The sequence below is a fragment of the Scyliorhinus torazame genome, chromosome 19, assembly GCF_047496885.1.
Source record: "Scyliorhinus torazame isolate Kashiwa2021f chromosome 19, sScyTor2.1, whole genome shotgun sequence".
Taxonomy (NCBI): Eukaryota; Metazoa; Chordata; class Chondrichthyes; order Carcharhiniformes; family Scyliorhinidae; genus Scyliorhinus; species Scyliorhinus torazame.
In genome coordinates, this window is record NC_092725.1 from 124279851 (window position 1) to 124305780 (window position 25930).

The 25930-nt window shown below is 52.7% G+C and overlaps 1 protein-coding gene across 6 annotated transcripts in view; it reads left to right on the forward strand.

Moving 5' to 3' along the window:
- Positions 1–25930, forward strand: part of ppfia2 (PTPRF interacting protein alpha 2) — a 645248-nt gene that overhangs the window by 610234 nt on the left and 9084 nt on the right. For all 6 annotated transcript variants that reach the window (XM_072485153.1, XM_072485152.1, XM_072485156.1 and 3 more), the window contains 3 exons: positions 1360–1535; positions 21873–21941; positions 22271–22421. In XM_072485153.1, the coding sequence (XP_072341254.1) occupies positions 1360–1535; positions 21873–21941; positions 22271–22421 (396 nt within the window). The remainder of the gene's footprint in view (positions 1–1359; positions 1536–21872; positions 21942–22270; positions 22422–25930) is intronic.

Consider the following 25930-nt stretch of genomic DNA (forward strand, 5'->3'; position numbering starts at 1 on the left):
TGTCTCCATGAGGGCTATGCGGTGGTTACTTCTACAGATACTGTCATGGACAGATGCATCTGCACCAGGCAGATTGATGAGGATAAGGTCATGTATGTTTTTCCCTCTTGTTGGTTCCCTCACCACCTGCTGCAGTCCCAGTCTAGCAGCATGTCCTTTAGGACCCGGCCAGCTCAGTCTGTGGCTGTACTACCAAGTCACTCTTGGACTTTGAATCCCCCACCCAGAGCATATTCTACATCCTTGCCACCCTCAGTGCTTTCTCCAAGTAATGTGCAACATGGAGGAGTACTAATTCGTGAGCTGATGGTGGCCGGTACGTGGTAATCAGCAGGTGGTTTTCTCCTCCATGTTTAACCTGAAGCCATGAGACTTCATAGGGTCCAGAGTCAATGTTAAGGACTCCCAGAGCTACTCCTTCCCGACTGTATACCACTGTGCTGCTATCTCTGCTGTCCTGCCGGTGAGACAGGTGATAGTGGTGTGTGGGGCATTGTACATTGTAAGGTATGATTCTGTGAGTCTGACTATGTCAGGCTGTTGCTTGACTTGTCTGTGAGACAGTTGTCCCAACTTTGGCACATTCCCCCAGATGTTAGGAAGGAGGACTTTGCAGGGTTGGTGGGGCTGGGTTTGCCGTTCCTGGTGCCTTGCTCGATGCAGGGTGGTCCGTCCGGTTTCATTCCTTTTTTGTGTTTTTGTAGTGGCTGAATACAGCTGATTGGCTTGCTAGGCCATTTAAGAGTCAATCACATTGCTGTGGGTCTGGAGTCACATGTTAGCCAGACCAGGTAAGGATGGCAGATTTCCTTCCCAAAAGGATGTCAGTGAACCAGATGGGTTTTTACAAGAATCGGCAATGCTTTCATGGTCATCATTAGACTTTTAATATTTTATTGTGTTTAAATTCCAGTTCCATCACCTGATGTGGTGGGATTCAAACCCGAGTCCCCAGATCATTATCCTGGGCCTCTGGATTACTAGTGCAATGACAATACCACTATGCCACCACCTCCCTGTATCTCTTCTGTATTTATTAGTTGAGCATTATTCGTGCTATATAAAATTTACCAGTCAAACAACTGAGCAAACCCTATGACTCTTTTGGAAAATATCGATGTAATTGTGAAGTATTAATTTGAGTCTCTGCCTCTTGGATACCTTTTTGGAATGTGTTTTCACATAACAGAAGACTGATGTGTTTTATGTTGAGAAAGAACAAAGTTAGAGAAAAATTTAAAGCATGTGAAAGTCAAGGTGCAACTAGTTTTGTAGCATATACTGCACAGAAGAGACTACCCAGAATTCAATCTAATTAAAATGTTCTAAAAGAACATATCGCATTTTTTACTTTTTTAGATGCAATAGTATGGAGCAATGACCGTGTCATCAGGTGGATACTGTCCATCGGCCTTCGAGACTATGCAAACAACCTCATGGAAAGTGGTGTTCATGGAGCACTCCTGGCTTTGGATGAGAACTTTGACTATAGCAGTTTGGCTTTGATACTTCAAATTCCCACACAAAACACACAGGTAAACTTAGCCCTGTCTGAAATATTTCAGCCATTTTTAAAAAACTCTTTGTTTTATTTAGTAACAGTTTCACTCTTACTCATTGAAAAATATTTCTATGCAAAGGTAGGACAGTGTATTGGGTTTATATACTGCCCTTTTGGCTTCTGGTACTTAAGTTAGAATAAGATAGACACAATTCTGCTCGGTCTGTTTTTCAAGGATTCCTGGAATTCAAGATTATTCAGACAATATCGCTCATGTTCAAGCAAAATCGTTATTAAATTGGCATGTTTTCTCTGTTGAGAAGTAAGGATGGTCAGTGTGGGCAGTCAGTTCAGTTTTGGTTGCTGATTTGAATCTGAGATGAAGGTACTCTGCACTTTACCTTTACTATCCCTGCGCAGGCACTAATGTTATTTCAAACGTATTAATCAACATGAAACAACCAAAATGTGAATTCAATCACACTGTTACTTTTTAACTATTCAAAAATTATAACACAATATCACATCTTGCTTTTATTCTATAAGATATTCATGTAAATATTTGTGGGCTGATGTTGGCTGATAAATTGAGCTCAGTATTGCTGGTTGTTTCAGCATTACAGGAGCCAATTAAGGTTACAAATCACATTGGACTGCTCTTGACCACTTCCAGAATGGCCCACGCCAATTGCCAAGCTGTAGAGGCCAATAGTGTGAGTGTTCTGTGCATGCACTGGACGTATGCAGCAATGTCTAATGCTGATTTCGCACATGACCTGCCATTTTAGACCTTGCTGCTCCAGTTAGTACCCTCTCTTAAACACGCACTGCTAAATATGTGTTCAGCAGTACCAGGGACTACAACCAGCACTGTTCAAAGGCATCAAATTCTAACTTGCAGGTGAGTTATTTTAAACTGTTCATTTGTTAATGCAGAGAGATATGACTCTTACTACTGCCTAAAGAAATTAAACAGTCATTCCATCATATCATTGTGAAATCATCTCTTCTTTTCTTATGGAATTTTGTGATTTTTCTTTCCTTCATCTAAGTTAATTGAAATCTCAGATCCTCAATACACTTTCAGCCTTTGATACAGCAGTGGAGGATACAGCTGTAACAGTTTTCCCTGGAGTTGAAGATGATTTCACTTCTGAAACTTGTTCCCATAGTCTTTCGAGAGAGCAACTAGTTTCCCAAGATCATCCTGAGTTCTTACCTTCTCGGCCCAGAAGGTCCAAGGCTCAATTCTCTTTTGGAATGATCTTTCATTCAAAAACTTCGTTGCCTTTGCAATTCAGTTATCCTGAAACCTACACTATGTTTCCCAGCAATGCTGAAAAATATTCTGATAAAGTGTTGCACTATTCTGCAGATGATGATGTCCTACCGGACGCATATGTACTTCCTGCTCTTTGACTTTGATTAAAATTGCTAGATTTGCAGAAATGCTTGAAATGTCCAGTTTTGCCACACAGGAAGCATTCTCTGACTCTGCTGAGCAGCCATGGATTTTTGATGGATGTTTGTGCTACAGTGCAAGTATCCCAAAATGGCTGGTGGTGTAGACTTTCCTGCCATTTTGCCTGGTTTGGCAAGCTTTCTTATTGATGGGGCTGGTGCACCTACCAAATCCACAGAGACATGAGGGGCGTCATTCTCCGACCCCCCAGAGGGTCGGAGAATGGCCGTTGGCCGCCGTGAATCCCGCCCCCGCCGGTTGCCGAAGTCTCCGAAGGGAGAAAAGTCGGCGGGGCGTTAATGTCGCCGCTGCCGCGGAGAATGTCACGGGTCTGCGCAACGCAGCCGATTTTCGGCCTGCCGATATTCTCCCTTTCGGATGGGCCGAAGTCCCGTCGACGTGATGACCGTTCACGTCGACGTAAATTAAACCTCCTTTTCATCGGCGTGAGCCTGTGCTCCAGGCTCACGCCGACCAGCGTGGAGGTGAGTGACGGCCTGGGGGGTTGGCTCTGGGCAGGCAATGGCGTGGCCGCAGTCTGAATGTGTGAGGAGAGGTGTGTCTCGGGTTGTGTGTGTGTGTGTGCGGCGCGGGGGGGGGGGGGTGGTTAGAGTAGGCTGGGCTCCGGGGGAGTGCCGGGAGGGGGTCCGTGCCGGGGTGGAGGTTGGGGAGGGGGGTCCGTGCCGGGGTGGAGGTTGGGGGGGGGGGGTCCGTGCCGTGCCGGGGTGGAGGTTGGGGGTTGGGGGGCTTCCGTGCTGGGGTGGAGGTTGGGGGGGGGGGTCCGTGCCGAGGAGGGGGATGGGAGGGCAAGTGTGTTGGTCCACCTGGCCAGGTGCCAGCCTCCAACAGTTGGACCCATGCAGTCCATGCCACCTGGCTGGGGGGAGGAGGGGATATGGGCAATGATGACATGTCGTTGTTCCCCCCCCCCCCCCCCCCCCCCCCCCACCAGGCCGTCATGTTTTCAGATCATCCAGCGATGTTGGCCGCCGTGGTGGCAGCCGCTCATGTCTATGTTGCCCTGGATGAGGAGGTGGAGTAGGAGGAGCGTGCCAGAGAGGCGGCGCAGGCTGCCGCAGAGGGGCAGGCGGCAGCCGCCCAGGCTGGAGGCACACCTGACCGACAGGACGAGGAGGACGTCGCAGCCCCACGGCAACGGAGGCACCCGAGGGCGCCCCGTGTGTACCGGCCCCGGCAGTCATACCAGGACCTCACGGACCGGGAATGCAGGAGGAGACTCCGGATGAGCCGGGAAACCGTGGCACACATCTGCCACCTGCTGGCACACCTGTCACCGCGTGGCACTGGTGGGGGACACCCTCTCCCCGTGTCCGTCAAGGTTACGGTGGTCCTGAACTTTTATGCAACGGGGTCATTCCAGGCACCGAGTGGGGGACCTGTCCGGCATATCGCAGACATCGGTGCACCGGTGCATCCGGGCAGTGACAGATGCCCTATATGCCATGGCGCACCGCTACATCCGCTTCCCCGTGGACCGGGCCAGCCAAGATGCCCGGGCCGTGGGCTTCTCTGCCGTGGCCGGGTTCCCCATGGTCCAGGGCGCGATCGATGGGATGCACGTCGCCGTGCGGCCACCTGCAGATAACAGGGCCGTGTTCACTAATAGGAAGGGGACCTATTCGATGAACGTACAGGTGGTCTGCGACCACCGCAGGATGATCCTGCACGTCTGCGCCCGTCACCCAGGCAGTGTACACGACTCATTCGTGTTGTCGCGTTCATCCATCCCCGGCATGTACGAGGGACGCCATCCCCGGCTGAGGGGCTGGTTGCTGGGCGACAGGGGCTACCCATTGCGATCGTGGCTGATGACGCCTATACGGAGGCCACGCAATGAGGCGGAGAACCGCTACAATGATGCCCATGTAGAGACAAGGGGAGTGATCGAGAGGTGCTTTGGCGTGCTGAAAATGCGTTTCAGGTGCCTGGACCTCTCTGGGGGCGCCCTCCAGTATCGGTCAGATAGGGTTGGCCGCATCATTGTGGTGTGCTGCGTCCTGCACAACATAGCCCAGCAGAGGGGCGATGTGCCGCAGGCAGAGGAGGGCGGAGTGGAGGAGCAGCAGGAAGAGGCCCAGTCCTCCCCAGATGAGGGGGATGGGGGCAATGGTCAGGGCAGACGGGGTAGACACAGGCGGGTGGCTGTCCACCGTTACCGGCTGGCCCAGCGGGCACGGGACAGACTGATAGACGCCCGCTTCACTGACTAGATGGGCGTGGGAATCGGGTAGTATGGCCACAGACCGCACACCATGGCAACAGCCGACCACCCACACCCCCCACCCATCCACCCACCCAGCACCCTCACCCCCCTCCCCAACCCCACCCACCCCACCCGCATGCACACCACCTCCCCCCCCCCATTGCCGATCCACCTGCGGCACAACGGGCCGGGCTCACACAGTTGCGGGTGGACGCGTGTCTATCGCAGGCCATGGAGGATGATGACAACCCGCCCTGCGATGAGCTCCTGGCTCTACATCGTTGGACTATGTCTGACCCATGGCCACAGTACCACCATCCACCCGGACCATCCCTGCATGCGGCTGTGACACTGCAGCGCACGGTCCCGTCCTCTGCCCGGGGGATATTGATGGCGGCCCAGGGGGAAGGGGGCAGACTCACCTGGGGCTGAGGTAAGACCACCCCTCACACACACACTTGCGCTCAACGTACATGACACCCCCGCACACTTTGGACAGAGCACAAAGGCAGCTTCGGTAGGTGTAACATTGACTTTAATAACCAAAGGAGTTCATGCACGTGCCCTGGCCCCTAAAACTCATCTGTGCCCTGAACCCGTGCCAACTTACTCAGTGTCTAATTGTTTGGCCTTACGGGCCCTTTGACTACGTCTATGTGGTTCCCCAGACGGTACAGCAGAACTGGAGATGGACTCCTGTGATTCCTGCCCTCTGACACTGGATCCCTTTGGCGGCCGTTTCCTGGGGCGTCCTGGCCTAGATGGGCCAGGCTGCGGCCCGGGCGACTGGGATGGCGAGCTGCCAGCCTGTCCTGCCCGTTGCCCACCCGATGCACCTGGGACGGAATGGGGGGAGTCCGAGGTGTCGCGGTGTACCGGGACCTCCCCTACAGAGGGAGCCGGGACGGACCACACCACCTCCTCCTCCCTCAGGGTGCCCGATGGTCCCCAGGCCTCTACATGGGTGGGGGATGCGAACGGACTGGCCATCCGACGCCCCCCCGACATCTGGCGCTGCCAGTCCTGGAGGCCCGTGCTGGTATCGACAGGGGTCTGCAGGTTTGCAGCCATGGAGCCCAGGGGGTTGGCAAACCCTGTCTGTGACAGTGCGACGCCGGCTCGCTCATGGCCACTGGCGCCGATGCCCTCAGCGATGGCCTGCAGAGACTGGGCCATGGCCTGCTGAGACTGGGCCATGGCCTGCAGAGACTGGGCTATGGCGTTGAGCGCCTCTGCCATCTGGCGCTGGCACTGGCTCATGGCCTCCTGTGAGAGGGCAGCCATTTCCTGGGCCACAGACGCCGCCTGCACGGAAGGCCCCAGGCCTCGCAAACCGTTCCCCATGTCTGACACCGTCGCACCCATTGCCTCCATCGCGGACGCCACCTGTGCGGTGTCGGCCTGGGTGGCACGCATGACCGGCACCACTTCCAGCTCCTGGACGCGGGTGGACTCCTCCACCTGCGACCGCAGCCGCCGCAAGCCGCCCGTCACCCTCTTCGCTCGTCTCCGGGTCGGTGGTTGCATCGGATCTATGTGTGGGTGTGGTAACTGCCGGAACCCGGGATCCATCTGGGCGGCAGATGTTCGCTTGGGCTGGGCTGCCCTCCGACCGCCCGGTCCCTCTGCTGCTCCTACCTCCACCTGCTGTACCGGGACGGCTGTGTTGTGCGCACCAGTGAGTGTACCAGACGCCTCATCACTAAAGTGCCCAACCATGGTGAGTGTTTCTGCGATGGTGGAGGGTGTTGGTGACAGCAGTGGCGTTGTGTCGTGCTCTTCGTCCCACTCTGAGTCCATGGCACTTTGGGGTGGGGGTTCGTCTCCACCCATCCACTCTGAGTCACTGTCCGGTATTTCGTCTTCCTGGGTAGTGCTGTCCCGGGTAGGGGTGTCCTGGGTAGTGGTGTCCTGGGTAGTGGTGTCCTGGGTAGTGGTGTCCTGGGTAGTGGTGTCCTGGCTCGGATGTGACGGGGGCCTGTGGCTGCCCCCCTCATCGCTGGGTGGTCGCTCCCGCACGTGACAGGGGTGTCGTCTCCCTGTTTCTCCAGGTCTCTCCGTCTCCCGTGGTGTGCGAGGGGCATCCTGCGGGCGTCGCATGCTGGAGGGTCCGGGTCTCTCCGTCTCCCGTGGTCTCCGAGGGGCATCGTGCGGGCGTCGCATGCTGGAGGGTCCGGGTCTCTCCGTCTCCCGTGGTCTCCGAGGGGCATCGTGCGGGCGTCGCATGCTGGAGGGTCCGGGTCTCTCCGTCTCCCGTGGTCTCCGAGGGGCATCCTGCGGGCGTCGCATGCTGGAGGGTCCGGGTCTCTCCGTCTCCCGTGGTCTCCGAGGGGCATCCTGCGGGCGTCGCATGCTGGAGGGTGCGGGTCTCTCCGTCTCCTGTGGTCTCCGAGGGGCATCCTGCGGGCGTCGCATGCTGGAGGGTGCGGGTCTCTCCGTCTCCTGTGGTCTCCGAGGGGCATCCTGCGGGCGTCGCATGCTGGAGGGTGCGGGTCTCTCCGTCTCCTGTGGTCTCCGAGGGGCATCCTGCGGGCGGTCTGCATCTGCGGGGATGGGTGCCTGGACGTTTGGTCCTGCGATACACAATGAAGCATGCATGGTTAGACATCAGGCAGTGATCAGGTGATACGGGGAGGGGGATATAGGGGAGGGGGGATATGGGGACGGGCTGTCGGTGGCTCACTCGCTAGTACGCCCCCGACCTCTGCATCAGCAACCTCCCGGTCCTCAGGTCCGCCAGCCAGTTCCAGGGCCCTTTCCTCGTGTACGGTCAGTGGCCTCTCATCAGCGGGCCCTCCTCCAGTCCTCACATGCTCCCTATTGTTGTGTGCGCGCTTCTCCTGTGGGGGGGGGGGGGGGGGGGGGGGGGGGGGCAGGGGTATAAGGCAACAGTGTTAGGCAGGTATATGAATGCACGCCATCGGTTGCGCGTGCATTGCAGAGGTTAAGGTTAGGGCTGGATTCACTTGGGGATATGGGGGAGGGGGGATATGGGGGAGGGGGGGATATGGGGGAGGGGGGATATGGGGGATATGGGGGAGGGGGGATATGGGGGAGGGGGGATATGGGGAGGGGGGATATGGGGGATATGGGGGAGGGGGGATATGGGGGAGGGGGGGATATGGGGAGGCTCACCCTGCCTGCTCTGACGAGGTCGTTCACCTTCTTGTGGCACTGGGTGCCTGTCCGTGGTGTCAGGGCCACAGCGGTGACGGCCTCTGCCACTTCCCTCCACAGACGCCAGCTGTGGCGTGGGGCAACTCTGCGGCCGTGCCCGGGATACAGGGCGTCCCTCCTCTGCTCCACCGCGTCCAGGAGCGCCTCCACATCGCGTGACTCGAACCTCGGGGCTGAGCGACGGCCAGCCATCCAGTCGGGTGTTGCGGTCGGGTGTTCCGGTCGGGTGGGGGGGAGCAGCGCGGCCTTATGAGCCGTCACGCCGTACAGCGCGTATGACGCTGCACGGCGTGAACCACTGCGCAAGCGCGGATCCCGTTACGTCGCTGCTAGCCCATTTCGGGCCGGAGACTATCGACCCATTTTTCCGACGTGACGCAAGTCGGATTTGCGTCGATCGGCGGACTTTCCGCCGATAACGGAGAATTTCGCCCATGAAGCCTCAGATTGGCTATAAATTATAGCTCGATTAAATGCTCTAAGCTCGGTCTGCCTCGCATACTGGACCACTTCATCCAAAGTAAGATCATCTTTGGTCACCAGAAAGTCAGAGGGTTTTTCACCCCAGACACGCACGGCTCTGCAATCATGGATTAGTCTGTCCTTTGGTGCCCTGTGCCCACAAGAACTAGCTAGGCGATAGAGACCGGTTAGGATTAATTCAGTCAATTGCCTAGGTCATTGTAAGCGCTGGTTAAAACATGCTCATTCAATTGCTAAGTTTTGCCTTGGGTTAAAATAGGTGTCAAAGGCTTTACAAATGAAGTCCACGGTGGACCATGTAGAAGGTCGCCCAGGTATGTCTTGCCCACAAAAAGCAAGATAAATCCAGCCTGGTCAATTACTTCCCCATTGATACATTTCCTATTTTCAGCAAATTGTTCGAAGATGTCATTAATGATGCTATTAACCACCATTTACAAATAATAACCTGATCACTGATACTCAGTTTGCCTGTCACAATGCCGCTTGACACCTGACCTCATTACAGCCTTAGTCCAAACATGGACAGAAGAGTTGAACTCAAGAGGCGAGATTTAACTTCAAGGCAGCATTTGACCTAATATGGCATAAAGGAGCCCTAGCAAACCTGGAATCAATGGGAATCAGAGAGAAAACACTCCTGGAGTCAAAACTAGCACAAAGGAAGATGGTTGTGCTGTTGGTGGCTAATCATCTCAGCCTCAGGACATCACTGAAGGAATTCCTCAGGGTACTATCCTACTCCAACCATTTTTGTCTGTTTTACCAACTACCTTCCCCCCATCATAAGGTTACAAATGGAGATATTCATTGATAATTGCACAGAGTTCAGTACCATTTGCCACTCCTCAAATACTGAAGCAATCCATTTCCATTTGCAGAAAAGCTTGGACAACATTCAGGCTTAAGCTGATAAGTAGATTGTAGTATTCACGCCACACAAGTGCCAGTCAATGACCATCACCAACAAGAGAGAATCTAACCATCTCCCTTTGACATTAATGTTCTTACCATTGCTGAATTCCCACCATCAATATCCTGAGGGTTAGTATTGACCAGAAAATGAACCATATAAATACTTCCTGACTCCACAAAGCTCATCCACCATCTTCAAAGGGCTGAGTCAGGGACCTTATGGAATTCTCTCCTCTTACCTAGGTGAGTGTGGCTCCAACAACATTCAACATGCTGCACAGAAACCAAGACAATGCTGGCAATAATCGGCATCCCATCCACTACCTTAAACATTCACTCCCTTCACAACCGATGCACAGTGGCAACCGTGTATACACTCTATAAGATCCATTGCAACAAATTGTCAAGGCTCTTTGACAGGATCTTATAAACCCATGCTGTCACTGTGTGTCGGTAGTGGAGGGAGTGAATGTTTAAGGTGGTGGATGGGGTGCCAACCAAGCAGGCTGCTTTTTCCTGGATGGTGTCAGGTTTCTTGAGTGTTGTTGGAGCTGCACTCATCTAGACAAGTGGAGAATATTCCATCACACCTCTGGCTTGTGTCTTGAAGATGGTGGACATGTTTTGGTGAGTCAGGAGGTGAGTTACTCGCCACAGAATTGACAGCCTCTAATTTGTTGTTTTAGTCACAGTATTTATATGGCTGGTCCAATTCAGAAATTGTTCAATTCTCTCATTTTGGAAATGGTCATTACCTCGCAGTTGTGTTACTTGACCCTTATTAGCCCACTCCTGAATACTGTTGAGGTCTTGCTACATAAGGATATGAACTGCTTCAGAATCTGGGGAGCCATAAATGTTTTTGAACGTTGTGCTATCACCCACGATCATCCCCTCTCCTGACCTGATGATGGATGGAAATTCAGTGAAGAAGCAGCTGAGGATGGTTGGGCCAGGATACAACCTGCGGAACTCCTGCAGGGATGTCCCAAGACTGAGATGATTGACCTCCAACAACCGCAACCATCTTCTTTTGTGCTAGGTATGACTGCAACCTCAGTGTGGTTTTCCCTCTGAGTCCCACTGATTTCAATTCTGCCTGGGTTCCTCTCCTTGATGCTGCACTCAGTCAAATGATGCTTGGTATCAACGGCAGTTACTTTCACCTCACCTCTGGAGTTCATAGCCTATGTCCATGTTTGAATCAATGCAGGAATGAGATGAGGAGCTGAGAGTCCCTGGAAGAATTCAAACTGAGCATCAGTGAACAGTTTATTTTTGAGTAAGTGCCATTTGATTGCACTGTTGAAGACACTTTGAATCACTTTTGTGATGATCGAGAGTAGACTGATGGAGCAGTAATTGGCTGGATTGGATTTATATATATATTGTAATATATACACACAAGTATACATTGTTGTTGTTTCTTTTACCGCACATAGTGGTGCACAAGGCGGACTATCATCTTTTCCTATAGTGAGGTTTTTCCTGAGACAGGTCACTGGCCTGGCTTATAGCTTGAGGGGCTCCACTCTGCATCAGGCATGGCTGAACAGGTATCTCTCCCGCTCTTACTGCCTGCCATTGGCATGTTGGATGGATTTTGCCGGTTGACTTACAACTGTTGGCTCCGTTAGGAACACACCTTCCTTGGCCCTCGAACCCAGAGCTTCTGGCTCAGAGGCAGGGTTGCTACCCACTGTGCCAAAACCTCTACCAAGTGTACATGATGTGCATAAAATTGACAAAACAATAGAATAATATCAATAGTAGTTTGGTGTTGCAGAGCTTAGTATTACTGCAAAAAAGAGACATAGTATCAAAGCTTTTCATTTTGCACTCATCAGAATAGCTCGCAAGACATCACCATTGCCTTGAGCAGTCAGAGTTGACCTGCCCAGTTTGTACAAAGCTAAGCAGTTGACTGTTCCATGTTGCATTCTCCATGGCAGTGCCTCTTCCAAGCAGAATGCACTTGCCAACCAATCCTCACTCTCTGCTCATGAGGTACAAATTGGCACAGGGTTAAATCGATGGCTTTGAAAGCAGACCAAGGCATGCCAGTAGCACGGTTCAATTCCCGTATCAGCCTCCCCGAACAGGTGGGTGACAATAAGCGATTTTCATTTCATTTTCATTTCATTTCAATTGATGTTCCCCAGTTACAGTTGGTTATTTCTTCCAACTGTCCTGATGAGCGCAAGCTGAAACGTTTGCATGGTGTGGTAGTCACCACTGTTGTATTGTATATACTGCATACGAAGGTATTACGGTAAGGCCCCTGTACTACAAGTACGGGGGTAGATCCCTGCCTGCTGGCTCTGTCCAGAAGGCGGAGTATAAATGTGTGGGCTCTCCGAGCTGCAGCCATTTCAGCAGCAGCTGCGGGAGGCTCCACATCTCTGCATAATAAAGCCTCGATTACTCTCTACTCTCGTCTCGTCGTAATTGATAGTGCATCAATTTATTACGCAGAGATTTTACAACGATGGATCTCTGCATCAAGTCTGATCGCCTGAAGCTGCACCCTCAAGCAGACAATGCCAAGCTGGCCTGCGCACATTGGCTAGCTTGTTTTAAAGCATACATTGGATCTGCGACTGAACCACCCCCAGAGGCACAGAAGCTGCAGATCCTCTACACGCGGCTGAGCTCTGATATTTTTCCCCTCATCCGGGACGCGCCGACCTACGCTGAGGCCATGGCACTACTGAAGGAGAACTACACTCAGCAGACTAACAAAATCTAACAAAAGCCAAGTACCTCCTGTCCACGCGGCATCAACTCCCCGGTGAGTCTGTAGAAGATTTCTGACGTGCCCTGCACGTCCTGGTGAGAGACTGCGATTGTCAGGCCATTTCGGCCGCTGAACATTCTGACCTGCTACTTAGAGACGCGTTCGTTACGGGCATAGGATCGGCCTACATCCGCCAGCGCCTCTTAGAAGGGGCTACCCTTGACCTCGCGGAGACCAAGAAACTAGCGCTCTTGCTCACAGTCGCCTCACGCAATATACAGGCCCCCGACCGCACGGCCCACCCCTCCTGCGCATCGTGGACCACGCCAGCGGTCACCCCACCGTGGACCCCATCAGCGACCTCCCCCAGCCAACCCCTGGCCTGCGCCGCGCGGCAGCCAACCAACCCCGGGGGACCCAAGTGCTACTTCTGCGGACAGTCAAAACACCCCCGGCAGCGCTGCCCAGCACGGTGCGTGCTCTGCAAAGCCTGCGGGAAGAAAGGACATTTCGCTGCTGTGTGCCAGGCCCGCACGATCGCCGCCATCGTCCTCACCTCAGACCACGTGCGGCCCGTGGGTGCCGCCATCTTGCTCCCCTCACAACACGGGCGGCCCGTAGGCGCCGCCATCTTGCTCGCATCACAACAAGTGCGGCCCGTGGGCATCGCCATCTTGCCTGCCTCAGAACACGTGCGGCCCATGGGCCATCTTCCCCGCCTGAGGACCCCTGTTCGTCGGGCACCTCATCGGGCCGCTCATCGCCTGCAACCGCCGCCGACCAGCCATGTCTGGCCTCCATCACGATCGACCAGTCCCGACCGCACAACCTCGCGACCGCGTCGACGACAGTGAAGGTCGACAGGCACAAGACATCCTGCCTTCTGGACTCCGGGAGCACTGAGTGCTTCATCCACCCCGATACGGTAAAGCGCTGCTCCCTCAACCCGGTACACCCCATCAACCAGAGAATCTCCCTGGCCTCCGGATCCCACTCCGTGGTGATCCGTGTTATTGCACCGCCACCCTCACCATCCAGGGCGTAGAGTTCAGCGGCTTCCGGCTCTACATCCTCTGCGCTGCCTTTATACTCGGCTTGGACTTCCAGTTCAATCTCCAGAGCCTAACCCTGAACCCTAACCCCTTACTGTCTACGGTCTCACGACCCTTAAGGTTGACCCACCTTCCCTGTTGGCGAACCTCACCTCGGATTGCAAACCCGTCACCACCAGGAGCGACGGGTACAGTGCCCAGGACAGGACCTTCATCAGGTCGGAGGTCTAGCGGCTGCTGCGGGAAGATATCATTGAGGCCAGCAACAGCCCATGGAGAGCCCAAGTGGTAGTGGTGAAAAGTGGGGAGAAAAACTGGATGGTCGTTGACTACTGTCAGATCATCAATCGGTACACGCAGTTTGACGCGTACCCCACGCATATCTGATATAGTCAATCAGATTGCACAGTACCGGGTCCTCTCGACAGTGGACCTACCACCAGCTCCCCATTCGCAAGGCAGACCGCCAGTACACCACGTTTGAAGTGGACGGCCGCCTTTACCACTTCCTTAGGGTTCCCTTCGGCGTCACTAACGGGGTCTCGGTCTGCCAACGGGAGAGGGACCGAATGGTTGACCGGTACAGACAGCTGGCCACTTTCCCGTACCTGGATAACATCACCATCTGCAGCCACGACCAGAAGGACCACGACGCTAACCTTTCTAAATTCCTCCACACCGCCAGACTCCTCAACCTAACCTACCACAAGGAGAAGTGTGTGTTCAGCATGACCTGATTAGCCATCCTCGGCTATGTGGTTCAGAACAAAGTTCTAGGGCCCGACCCCGATCGCATGCGCCCCCTCATGGATCTCCCACTGCCCCAAGGCCCTCAAACGATGCGTGGGGGTTCTTCTCGTACTACGCCCAGTGGGTCCCTAACTATGCGGACAAGGCTTGCCCACTTATCCACTCTACCGTTTTCCACTGACGGCCGAGGCACACCAGACCTTCAACCGTATCAAGGCCAACATCGCCAAGGCCGCGATGCACGCGGTCGACGAGACACTCCCCTTCCAAGTCGAGAGCAATGCATCAGACGTCGCTCTGGCCGCCACCCTCAACCAGGCAGGCAGGCCTGTAGCATTCTTTTCCCGCACCCTCCATGCCTCTGAAATTCAGGACTCCTCTGTCGAAAAGGAGGCCCAAGCTATCTTTGAAGCTGTGCGGCATTGGAGGCATTACCTGGCTGGCAGGAGATTCACTCTCCTCACTGACCAACGGTCGGTTGCCTTCATGTTTAACAACACACAGTGGGGTAAGATCAAAAATGATAAGATCTTGAGGTGGAGGATCGAGCTCTCCACCTACAATTACGAGATTTTGTATCGCCCCGGTAAGCGCAACGAGCCCCCCGATGCCCTATCCCGAGGTCCATGTGCCAGCGCACAAGTGGATCGACTCCGGACCCTGCACGACGATCTCTGTCACCCAGGGGTCACCCTTTTTTATAATTTCATAAAGGCCCTTCCTTAGGGTTCCCTGAGGAAGTCAGGGCTATCACCAGAGACTGCCAGGTCTGCGCGGAGTGTAAACCGCACTTCTACCAGCCAGACCGTGTGCGCCTGGTGAAGGCCTCCCGCCCCTTTGAATGCCTCAGCGCGGACTTCAAAGGGCCACTCCCCTCCACCGGCCACAACATGTACTTTCTTAATGTGTCGCGAATATTCCAGATTCCCCTTCGACATCCCATGCCCCGATATGACGTCTGCCACCGTCATCAAAGCCCTCAACACCTTCTTCGCTCTGTTAGGGTTCCCCGCCTACGTCCACGGCGACCGGGGATCCTCATTTATGAGCGATGGGCTGAGCCAGTACCTGCTCAACAGGGGCATTGCCTCGAGCAGGACGACCAGCTACAACCCCCGGGGAAACGGGGGTGGAGCGGGAGAATGGGATGGTCCAGAAATCTCCCGGCCTCCCGCTGGCAGGAGGTCCTTCCCGACACCCTCCACTCCATTTGGTCGCTCCTGTGCACTGCGACTAACGAAACTCCCCATGAATGCCTCTTTGCCTTCCCCAGGAAGTCCACCTCCGGGGTTTCACTCCCTACATGGCTGGCAGCTCCAGGACCCGTTCTCCTCTGCAAGCACGTGCGGCTCCACAAGGCGGACCCGTTGGTTGAGAGGGTACAGCTACTCCACGCGAACCCGCAGTACGCCTACGTAGCGTATCCCGATGGCCGCCATGACGCAGTCTCCCTCAGGGACCTGGCGCCAGCTGGGTCCCCAAACACCCCCTCTGCTGCCCCGGTGCCACCCTCCCTCCCCCCAGCCCACCCCACCACAACACCCGCTCCAGGACGATCCGTCCTCTCCTTGGTCCCACCTGGGGATGAATATGCGGTCGACACACTCCCGGAGTCACCGACGACCGAACCGACGCCTGAATCACCACCAGAACTGCGGCGTTCGCAACGATGGATCAAGGCGCCCGATTGTCTAAAATTGTAAACGCTTTCTAAAATTTTAAACAACCTGTATGTAAATAGTTTTTCATCACCCCCGCTGGACTCTTTTTTAACAGGGGTTGAATGTGGTAGTCACTACTGTTGTATTGTATATACTGCATACGAGGGTATTACGGTAAGGCTCCTGTACTACAGGTACGGGGGAAGATCCCTGCCTGCTGACTCCGCCCAGTAGGCGGAGTATAAATGTGTGGGCTCTCCGAGCTGCAGCCATTTTGGCAGCAGCTGCAGGAGGCTCCACATCTCTGCGTAATAAAGCCTCGATTATTCTCTACTCTCGTCTCGTCGTAATTGATAGTGCATCACATGGCATGTCTTTTTCAACAATATTCAAGGATAATTTCAATTGAATGTTGTTGGAAAGCATATATGTGTATAATAAATGGTGTTTTATGATTTGCAGAAGTGATCAAAATGGTAAAGCTGGATGGGATAATTCTGACTTTAGTTGAGAGGTGGAAGGCAAAATCAATAGAAATGAAAAGTGCAAGAGCTGTTCATAACAGGGGCCTAGGTCACTCTTTTACATTACCACCCAAAGACAAAATGACTCCCGACCTATTTCTACTGCAATTGGTGCCTCTTGGAATATTTGAGTTCCTTAAAATGGTGACCTTTCTCCAGCCATAGAAGGCATCTGACTACTGTATCCTTTATCGGTTTTCAGAAGGCCCTTTCGCATAAAACTGAGGGCAGTGGGGGGTTTCTGTGCCACTGGTGGTACAGTATATATGGTTGAATGTTTAACTTATTACAAACCAAGTGACACATTTCCCTTACAATTTCCATACCAAGGTAAAAGGTTATTACACTGCTCTTATCTGATGCCCAGGAAAAATAGTCGGGTAGTTAACACTGGGATATTTCACATATGCCTTTGGCACCCTCAGGCCACACTCTCCTTGAGTACTTTTCTTAAAACTTCTTCAAAAACATTGGGTGCGATTTTCCCACCGAGTTGCACCCGGCACTGATCTGGGTGTGTCAGATGTATTACGGGAGAGGCCCAATTTGAGTTTGCACCGGGCGCGAACCATTTTGCAATTCACCTGGCCTGATGGTGAGACCCAAAAACAGTAATAAACTCAAAATGTGTTTAATATTCATATTAATTTGCATTAATTTCAATCTCATTAGCAACTCCCCAGCAAGAAGTCACGTACGCATCATTTAGCACTCCTCTATAAAAACGACAGCCTAGCGGATTGGCTACTAAGGGGAAGTGAGAAGGTGAGAAGGCATCTCCATTTACCGATAAGCAACTCGAGGGCACCAGAGCTACTGTCCCAGTGCTCTGGGGAGTGGGGGGCCCTTCAGGGGTCTTGGGGTTGTTTTCAGAGCTGCAGGGGCTCCAGGTCGGGGGTCGCCCTTGAGCCGGGTGGGTGAGGGGATTTGCGTCTGGAAGCCTTCAAGCCATCTTTAAATTTTGTGAAGACCCATAACAGGGGCAACCACAGCTACAGCCTGTCTGACCTACCAAACTCTCCCAGGACAGAATCATGCCGCAGCTTCTCTCATGAAAGTCAATTTCACCCCCTTTGAATGTGAGAAGCCTCTAGCTTCACTGCTGAAGGCTATTTCAAAGGAGAGATTAATCTTGTTAGGTGTGATAGCGCTTCTCGCTCCTGAACTCTTAAGTCCCTCCTCGAAGGTGTCTTGTCTGAGAGGATGATTAATGGACACGATGTCTTGAAACCTTTGATGCCGGAACAGCATACCTGTACTCTAGGATCAGCACCATAGAGGCAGCTATCAACCATCAAACACAAAAGAGCAGGGCTTCACCACTGAAGGACCCCCTTGCAACCAAAGGGTAAGTGTCTGAATGAGCAGATGATGGCTGAACATGACCTCCAAAATGTTGCTGGCAGAAGTCTAGGGATCTGGCATGGAGTGTGTGCAGAGTGAGGTTTGCCAGTACAGTTGGCTCTCTGGATGGCACTCTGAGAGAAGGAGGGACAGTCATGGTAAGGGTGTGGGAGGCTTGGGAGATTTGGTCCCGAAATGGAAGACCAAATTGATTGTTTCTCCTTCTCCAATTCCTTTCTCATGCAAAAAAGATTGCTGAACTCGATCCCGTGAAGGCTCCCCTCACTGTGCTTGTCGCAGCCGAAGTGGACAGAAGACTGCAAGACCAACGCAGGCCCCACTTGTGCAGGGGACCGCTGCACATCCTCAAGACTCAGCCGCAAATCAGACTGAGGAGGAGGCCAGAGGTGGAGGCCAGCGATGTGCCAGGGTGGGCTGGAGTCATTGGTCCTTCAGTGAGTGGCGGACAGCATATAAGTCGCAGAAGATTGCATCTCAACAGGGAGACAGGGCGGCACCTGTGCCATGTCCTCGTGGACATGGCACCCTGTGGAGGAGGGGAGCACCCGCTCTTGGTGGCTGTGAAGGACTTTGCAGCACTGATTTTCTACACCAGCGGGTCATTCCAGGGCTCAGGCGGGGACCTGAATGGCATTTCACTGTCACCAGTCCATAGGTGCATCCGGGAGGTGATGGATGCTCAATATGCCGAGGCATCCAACTATATCACTTTCAACCTGGGCCAGGCCCACCAAGATGTCCAGGCTGCAGGAGTCACCATCATCACCGGCATGTCCCAGGTCCAGGGGGTCATCAATGACACACATATCGCCCTGCGAGCACAAGGGAATGAAGGAGTGACCTTTATTAACAGGAAGGGTACTGAATTCCTGAATGTTCAGAGCATGTGCGACCACCGCCTGAGAACCATGCACATGCATGCCTGCTATCCTGGGAGCGTCCATGACAGCTACATCCTGAGGCATTTGGAGATACCCAGTGTCTTCGACAGCCATCCCAGGATGATGGGTTGGCTCGTGGGAAACAAGAGATATCTTCTGAGGTCATGGCTCCTGACATGGATACGGAGGCCTGAGACTGTGGCAGAGACCCGTTACAATGAGCCTCATGTTGCCACCAGTGCTGTCATTGAGCAGTGCATCAGGCTGCTGTAAATACGATTCTGCTGTAGGGACCGCTCTGGCGGGGCTCTACGGGTGGGTTGCTGTGCCCTCTACAATCTGGCACAGCAACAGGGCGACATGCTAGTCGAGGTGGATAAGGAGGAACATGCGGCCTCGTCTGAGGAGGAGAGGACCAGGAGGGGCTGGAGGACAAGTCCAAGAAGGAATTGAAGGATTGAGGACAGGCAGCGGCAAGGGTCCAAAACTAGGCTGCGTCTGTAATCTAAACAACCCCCTTCCCCACCCAAACCCCCCCCCACCCTCATTACACTGCCCCTTCCCGGCCACCCTGATCCCTCTTTCAAGGGTCTATGTAACATCACTCCAGGGTGATCAGCGACTGTTGGCACTGTCAGCGGGTCCCTCTCCAAGACATGAGAGTGACGATAACGCGCTGTGAGAAACTCTGGTGCTCCTCAGGATCTGATTAAGTCTGACTCCTGTATTTCTGCTGACAGCATGCTCACACCCATCCTCATGACAGAGTTTTCATTGGGGGCTTTTGATCTTGGATCACTTTGCCAGGGTGTGGGTGTGTGCAGGCCCGCGGTGAAGACTAAAAAGACAAAAGCTTCACATGTATCAGGTGTGAGATGTTTTAATGGTGAACAACTTGACTGATTTCCTTTCCCCCTGGGTAGTTTCAGTGCCCACTCAGTGCTCCTCACTCTCCTTGATATGTCTATATCCCCAGGATGCACATCAGAGGTGGAGGCAGCCTGCTGCTTTCCGGGCCTTGTGGCCTTTGTTGTCTTTGGCGGACGTCCTCTAGAGGACCCGGTGCATGAGTGCCCCAGACAACTTATCAGTGTCACAGGCATTGCTGTGCTACCCTGTTCTCCCCGCTACCCTTGAGATGCACCATTGTCAGGAGGGAGGGATTCAGAAGAACTGGAGACCACTTTAGTCCATCTCGTGGAAGGCCCTGGGATGTGCTCCACCACTTCCCCCTCCTTCAAAGTGACTCCCTGAGAGGGAGGGGCAGCTACAGTGAGCTCCAGAAGCCTCTGAGTCACCTGGCACTGACAGTCTTGGAGGCTCCTCATTGTCTGCACCTGGTGTTGGCGCCCTCAGCAATGGTCCTCAGTGACTGAGCCACACTCTGGAGTGCCTCAGCAAAGTCCATCTGATATGGGACATGACCTTTAGTGTCTCACAGACTGAGCAATGCCTTAGACACCACCACACAAGGCTCGGATGTCATTCTGCAGGTTAGCCACTGTGGTCGCCATGCTAGTAGTGTTGGCCTGAGTGCTACGCAAAGCCGGCATCACCTCCTGTACCTGAAGACTTTGGGACTCCTTCAATCAGCATTGCAGTCACTGGAATGTCGCTGACACCTGCTCATGGATGTCTCGGCTGTGTCCTATCATCTGCATCATTTCTGGGAGAACTTTGTCCAGAGGCTTGATATGTGGCTGGGACCCAGGTGAGTTCAGGGATCCAGCAGACCTCTGACTGCTGTTTCCCTTGGAAGTTCCAGCCTCCTCCTGATGTGCATCAGCAGATGTGTGGTGCTCACCAAATAGTGCCCCCAAAGCCTTTCCACATGTCACCCACTAAGGTGTGAGGCTCTGGGCTGGTGCAGGGGAAAGCTGTGATGCATTATCGCTATTCTCCTTGGAGCTCTCCTCCGAAGAGTTCACTTGGGTGGCAGGGTGGGGCTCATCAGATGATGACCTTGAGAGACAGTGGACATGTGGTCAGTGAAAGTGAAGGATCATTTAGTGGGACTTTAAAAATCACTTGAGACAGGTCACCTGGGTGAAGGGGCAGTGGATCCTCACCTCTGTGGCACAGACCAACCTCGCTGTCGGTCACTGCTCTCTCCTTGGGCAACTCCATGATCTCCAAGGTGGTTCTTCATAGGGGATGAGGACTTGGACCTCTGGCATCCACCCCCCGTCTTTGCCCTATCCCGCTTATTCTGGACTATCTTCTTCTGTATGCCGCACGCTTGATGGGTCAGTGGGGTCTATAGCAGGTGGCATGTGTGGGCAGCATACCTAGACATGAAGGAGTTGAGATTGTGAGTTCCAGGGGGTTCTGAAGAATAAACTAGGAGGTCAAATGTTGGGAGGGTGCGAGGTTGCAGCCAGTGGATTGGGGGAAGGGGGGACAGTGGGTTGAGAAATTGAAGGATGGCAGTTAGAACTGATGCCAGGAGAAAGGTGATAACTTACCCTTGCAGCTCCTTCGAGGTCATTCATCTTCTTCCTACATTGGACGGTGGTCTTCATGGTCATGCTGCCTGCACTCACTGCAGATGCCATTGCCTCCCAGGCGGCATTGCTAACCCTGATGATGGTTCTCCGACCCCCTCGGAGGATCTCATCCACGGGGTGGAGAAGCCTGGCCAGGTCGACATCCTCAAAGCGAGGAGCAGGTCTCCGCACTGCTATCTTTGTATCTTGACTGGGAGTGAGTGATGAGGGAGCGTTTAAAAGCAGCTTCCCCTTGATAATGGTGAGCAGCTGAGGTGCAAGTCGGACGAATCAGACGGCGAGGAATCAGACATGGCGAGATTCAGGTGAGGGCTCGTTGTTTGCACAAAGTACGGATGAATACAGGTTGCGATCTCACCATTACAGCCTCTGCTAAACACCCTGCCAAACTTGGCCAACATGACATTTGTCTTTAACAAGTCTTTTTTGTGGAATATATTTTGTAAGCATCTGCATTCACTGTAGCAAATTATAAAAACGGAAGAAAGATGTATTGCTCACGTCTGGTTTGATTTCCTAAATTTAAGCCTTATTGATACACTTTCTAAAGATAAACTCTTGCATGAATATAAAAATGGTTACTTTGTTCAATTTGCATTTAAAACCATTAATTATGTACATTATCTTCTTCAGGCAAGACAGGTCCTTGAAAGAGAGTATAATAACCTTCTTGCACTCGGAACAGAGAGGGCCCTTGAAGAGGTAAGTAATTTCCCCATGCTACATTGAGATTTTAAACAATGATTTTTATTGAAACTATTTTAGAAAACATGCACAAAAAATATTTAATGCCCTCCCTCGTGGAGAATTTGGAGGCGGATAGGGCATTCAATTTGGCAGGGTGGTGGTGGGTGGAGAACCATCCCATCAATTGATGCCCTTAAGTGGGCAACTAATGTTAAGGACATTGCAGGCTCTTCTGTAAATTTGCCTGCCTTGACACCCTGTTGTGAGGAGAGGAAAGACAACCATCTCATTCATTCTAAACCACTAAAAATATATTATATTTTCTTTACATGTATTATCACAAGGATGATGAGAAAAACTTTCAACAAAGGCCATGTTGGAGAAAACAGTTTCCTTCACGTGAAGTTCATGGAATCAGCATGATGCCTGGATCTTCTGAAACACTTCCTGCAGGTTTCAGATTAACAACCACATCCACTAAAAGATCGTCTGATGGTTTGTATTATTAAATTGCACATGCACCATTTTAATTCTCAAAATATCCAACAACAATTGTTGCCAGATTCAAACTGGACCCCTCTCTTAACCAATGGAGGTGATTGGCTTCCCTCAAAATAGGTGGTTATTGTGGCTATTGATCTCAAAATCACAGTTATCCATTACCCTAATTTAAAGTATTGCATTACATTTCACTAGTGCCACAGTCTATGGGAATTTCACAGCTGCGTTCAATGCATTGGCAATGTACAAATAGTACAGGAAGTATGGGATGTAAATTGGTTGGAAGTTGATTCTGTCTTTTGTGGCAACAACAAGCTTTCACAGACTCTCTTGTACTTTCCTTTTATGTGGTATACCAGTCGAGATGCCCTCAGTCCTCATTTTTACATTGCATATTAGATTCAGAGCAGTTACACTGCACCTATAAATTTTCTCAGTTTGCACCATTAATGCATTCTGCTTAAGTTAGACTGTAATATTAGGCTCAGCAACTGCTGGAATCATCTGATGAAGGTGAAAGTGAGGCAACTTTGAGCCTAAGCGCTGGGTTTTTTTGCTGGTGAAGCAGGTTTGTTTTCAGGTCAGAACCACCTCCAGTGGGAAACTGATTGCAGTTAAGATTTTTGCCTGGGAAGTCATGAATTGATGAAACTTTTCCTTAAAGCATGTGCCAGTGAGAATGAAGACAGGTCTGATGTATTGTGGGACTCATTTGGACTCATCATAGAGGCTGCTGGGTGTTCTGAGGGATAATTCTGATGACTGTGCCAAGGCCTTCCGCCTCACCAGAGGGAAGGGAGATGTCACAGGGATTCTGCTGGCCTGACAGTCAGAGAGGGCTGCCTCTTGCTTCATCGTTGTTGATCTGGAACTAATTTTGGAAGTTGTGAGGGAGAGGTCCTCTTCCCAGAGGGTGGCAGGAGGAGGCCACCTTATCCTGCAGCAAGGGCACCTCTCCGTTCAGTGTCACAGAATCAGAATCACAGAATTTTTACAGTGCAAAAGGAGGCCATTTGGCCCATTGAACCGACACTGGTCTGCTAAAAGAGCATTCTACCTGATCATACCCCCGACATTATCCCCGTAAACTTGCACAATCTTTCTTTTCAGATAGAAATCCAATTCCCTTTAGGATACCTTGTTAGGACCTGCCTCTGCTACGCTTTCAGGAATTTCGTTCCAGACTCCAATCACCCTCTGGGTAAAAAAAAAATTCCTCACCTCACTTCTACTTCTCTTGCCCATTATTTTGAATGTGTCATCTAGCTCTGATGCATTCTTGGGAGGGAACAGTTTCTCACTATTTAGCCTGTCCATACACTTCAGGGGCGAGATTCTCCGACCCCCTGCCGGGTCGGAGAATCGCCGGGGGCTGGCGTGAATCCCGCCCCCGCCGGTTGCCGAAGTCTCCGGCACAGGAGATTCGGCGGGGGCGGGAATCGCGCCGGTTGGCGGGCCCCCCCACGCGATTCTCCTACCCGGATGGGCCGAAGTCCCGCCGCTAAAATGCCTGTCCCGCCGGCGTAGATTAAACCACCTCACTTACCGGCGGGACAAGGCGGCGCGGGCGGGCTCCGGTGTCCTGGGGGGGGCGAGGGGCGATCTGGCCCCGGGGGGTGCCCCCACGGTGGCCTGGCCCGCGATCGGGGCCCACCAATCCGCGGGCGGGCCTGTGCCGTGTGGGCACTCTTTCCCTTCCGCCTCAGCCACAGTCTCCACCATGGCGGAGGCAGAAGAGACTCCCTCCACTGCGCATGCGTGGGAAGCTGTCAGTGGCCACTGATGCTCCCGCGCATGCGCCGCCCGGAGATGTCATTCCCGCGCCAGCTGGCGGAGCACCAAAGGCCTTTTCCGCCAGCTGACGAGGCGGAAATTCGTCCGGCGCCGACCTAGCCCTTCAAGGTTGGGGCTCGGCCCCCAAAGATGCGGAGCATTCCGCACCTTTGGGGCGGCGCGATGCCCGTCTGATTTGCGCCGTTTTGGGCGCCAGTCGGCGGACATCGCGCCGTTTCCGGAGAATTTCGCCCCAGGATCTTGAATACCTCAACTGAGTCTCCTCACAGCCATCTTTTCTCATCTCCCTCTGCCTCCTCTTGCTTCTCCTGTCGCATCTCCTGCTCCTGTTACTCCCTTAATGAGCTGTCACCTTCCAGACCCTCCTTCTACACACTTTTCTGGAGGACTATGTAATAAACAGTGGACCACCACAATGGCTTTCAGCAGGTTTTTGAGGGCACCCCTAATCCTAACATCAGAATTGTTTCCTCAGAAGCCTGATGACCTGTTCAATGCTTGTTCTCGTGGGTAGGTAATGTTGATTGTATCATTTATGTGCCTCTGTCCTGGGGCTCTAGAAGAGGGATCAGTCACCAGCTCTTGGAAAATTCCTTGTCCCCTAGAGGGTCCATCCACACACTTTGGGAGTTAGAGTGAAGATCTATGGCAGCTTGACTGTGTAGCCACTTAAAATGGCTGATTCCTTATTAATTTGGCCAAAACCCGATTTAAAATGGCTAACCGAAAAGGCTGATGGGAAAAGCAGCCAACAGGACACAAACGGACAGCTGCAGACAGAATAGCGTATTCGGCTCTGGGGAAGTCGGCCCAGATCGATATTCAAGACTATTAGCAGCACATCAACCCAGACATCTGCAGTTTAATCGGCTATCCCCGGGAACAATTGCCACATATTAGCAATTGAATGCCGGGCCAGACCTGTCGGCGCCTGCAGTGGCCGAAACAAAGACAGGTGAACGACCACCCCCCGATCGAGGAATTGCCCCATTATTGGAGCATATCGAACCCAGTGATTGGGAACAAGTCCAATCACTTGGGACTCAGGGTCAAGGGCCGCCCCGAAAGGCGGGAAGCCACTGGGCCCTATAAAGTGAGGGGCCAAGTTCAGATCTCTCTCTCTCTCCCTTCTTCACCTGCTCGCAGCCTTCACAAGAACCTTCAGCAAAGAACCGTAAGTTTGACTCCAGCGATCGCTACCCGATAAAGACTCCTAGCCATCGACCCGTATCAGCCTTTTGAATCCCGCGGGCCAGATCCGATTCGATAAGCCATTCGTTTCCCTGACCTAGTGGGCCCTTCCTAAAGTTAAGTATTGGCCAGTAGTGGTAGGTTTCAATATAGATGGTAGGATTATTGTGTAAGTATTAGTTGTTGTATATAATAAATAACCGTTGATTTCAATCTTACTAAGCGGTGTGCTGACTTATTAATCATAACTCGAGCTTGAACCACGTGGCAGTATCAGAAAGATACCTGGCAACTCGTGAGCAAAGGTGACATAATCAGAGCTAATAAACTAAGGCTAAAAAGAGCAACAACTGACAGAGGATGAAGGGGTTAACATTTTCCAGAAAGCGAATACACATTTGGAGGAAGCTTTTGCTGTTGTTGCTGACCTGTTGGATGTTGTGAGAGTAGAAGTTTTTCCTGTTGATGGACCTCACTGGCCAGTTGCTGGGTGCCTTGATGGCCATACGTGTGAATTG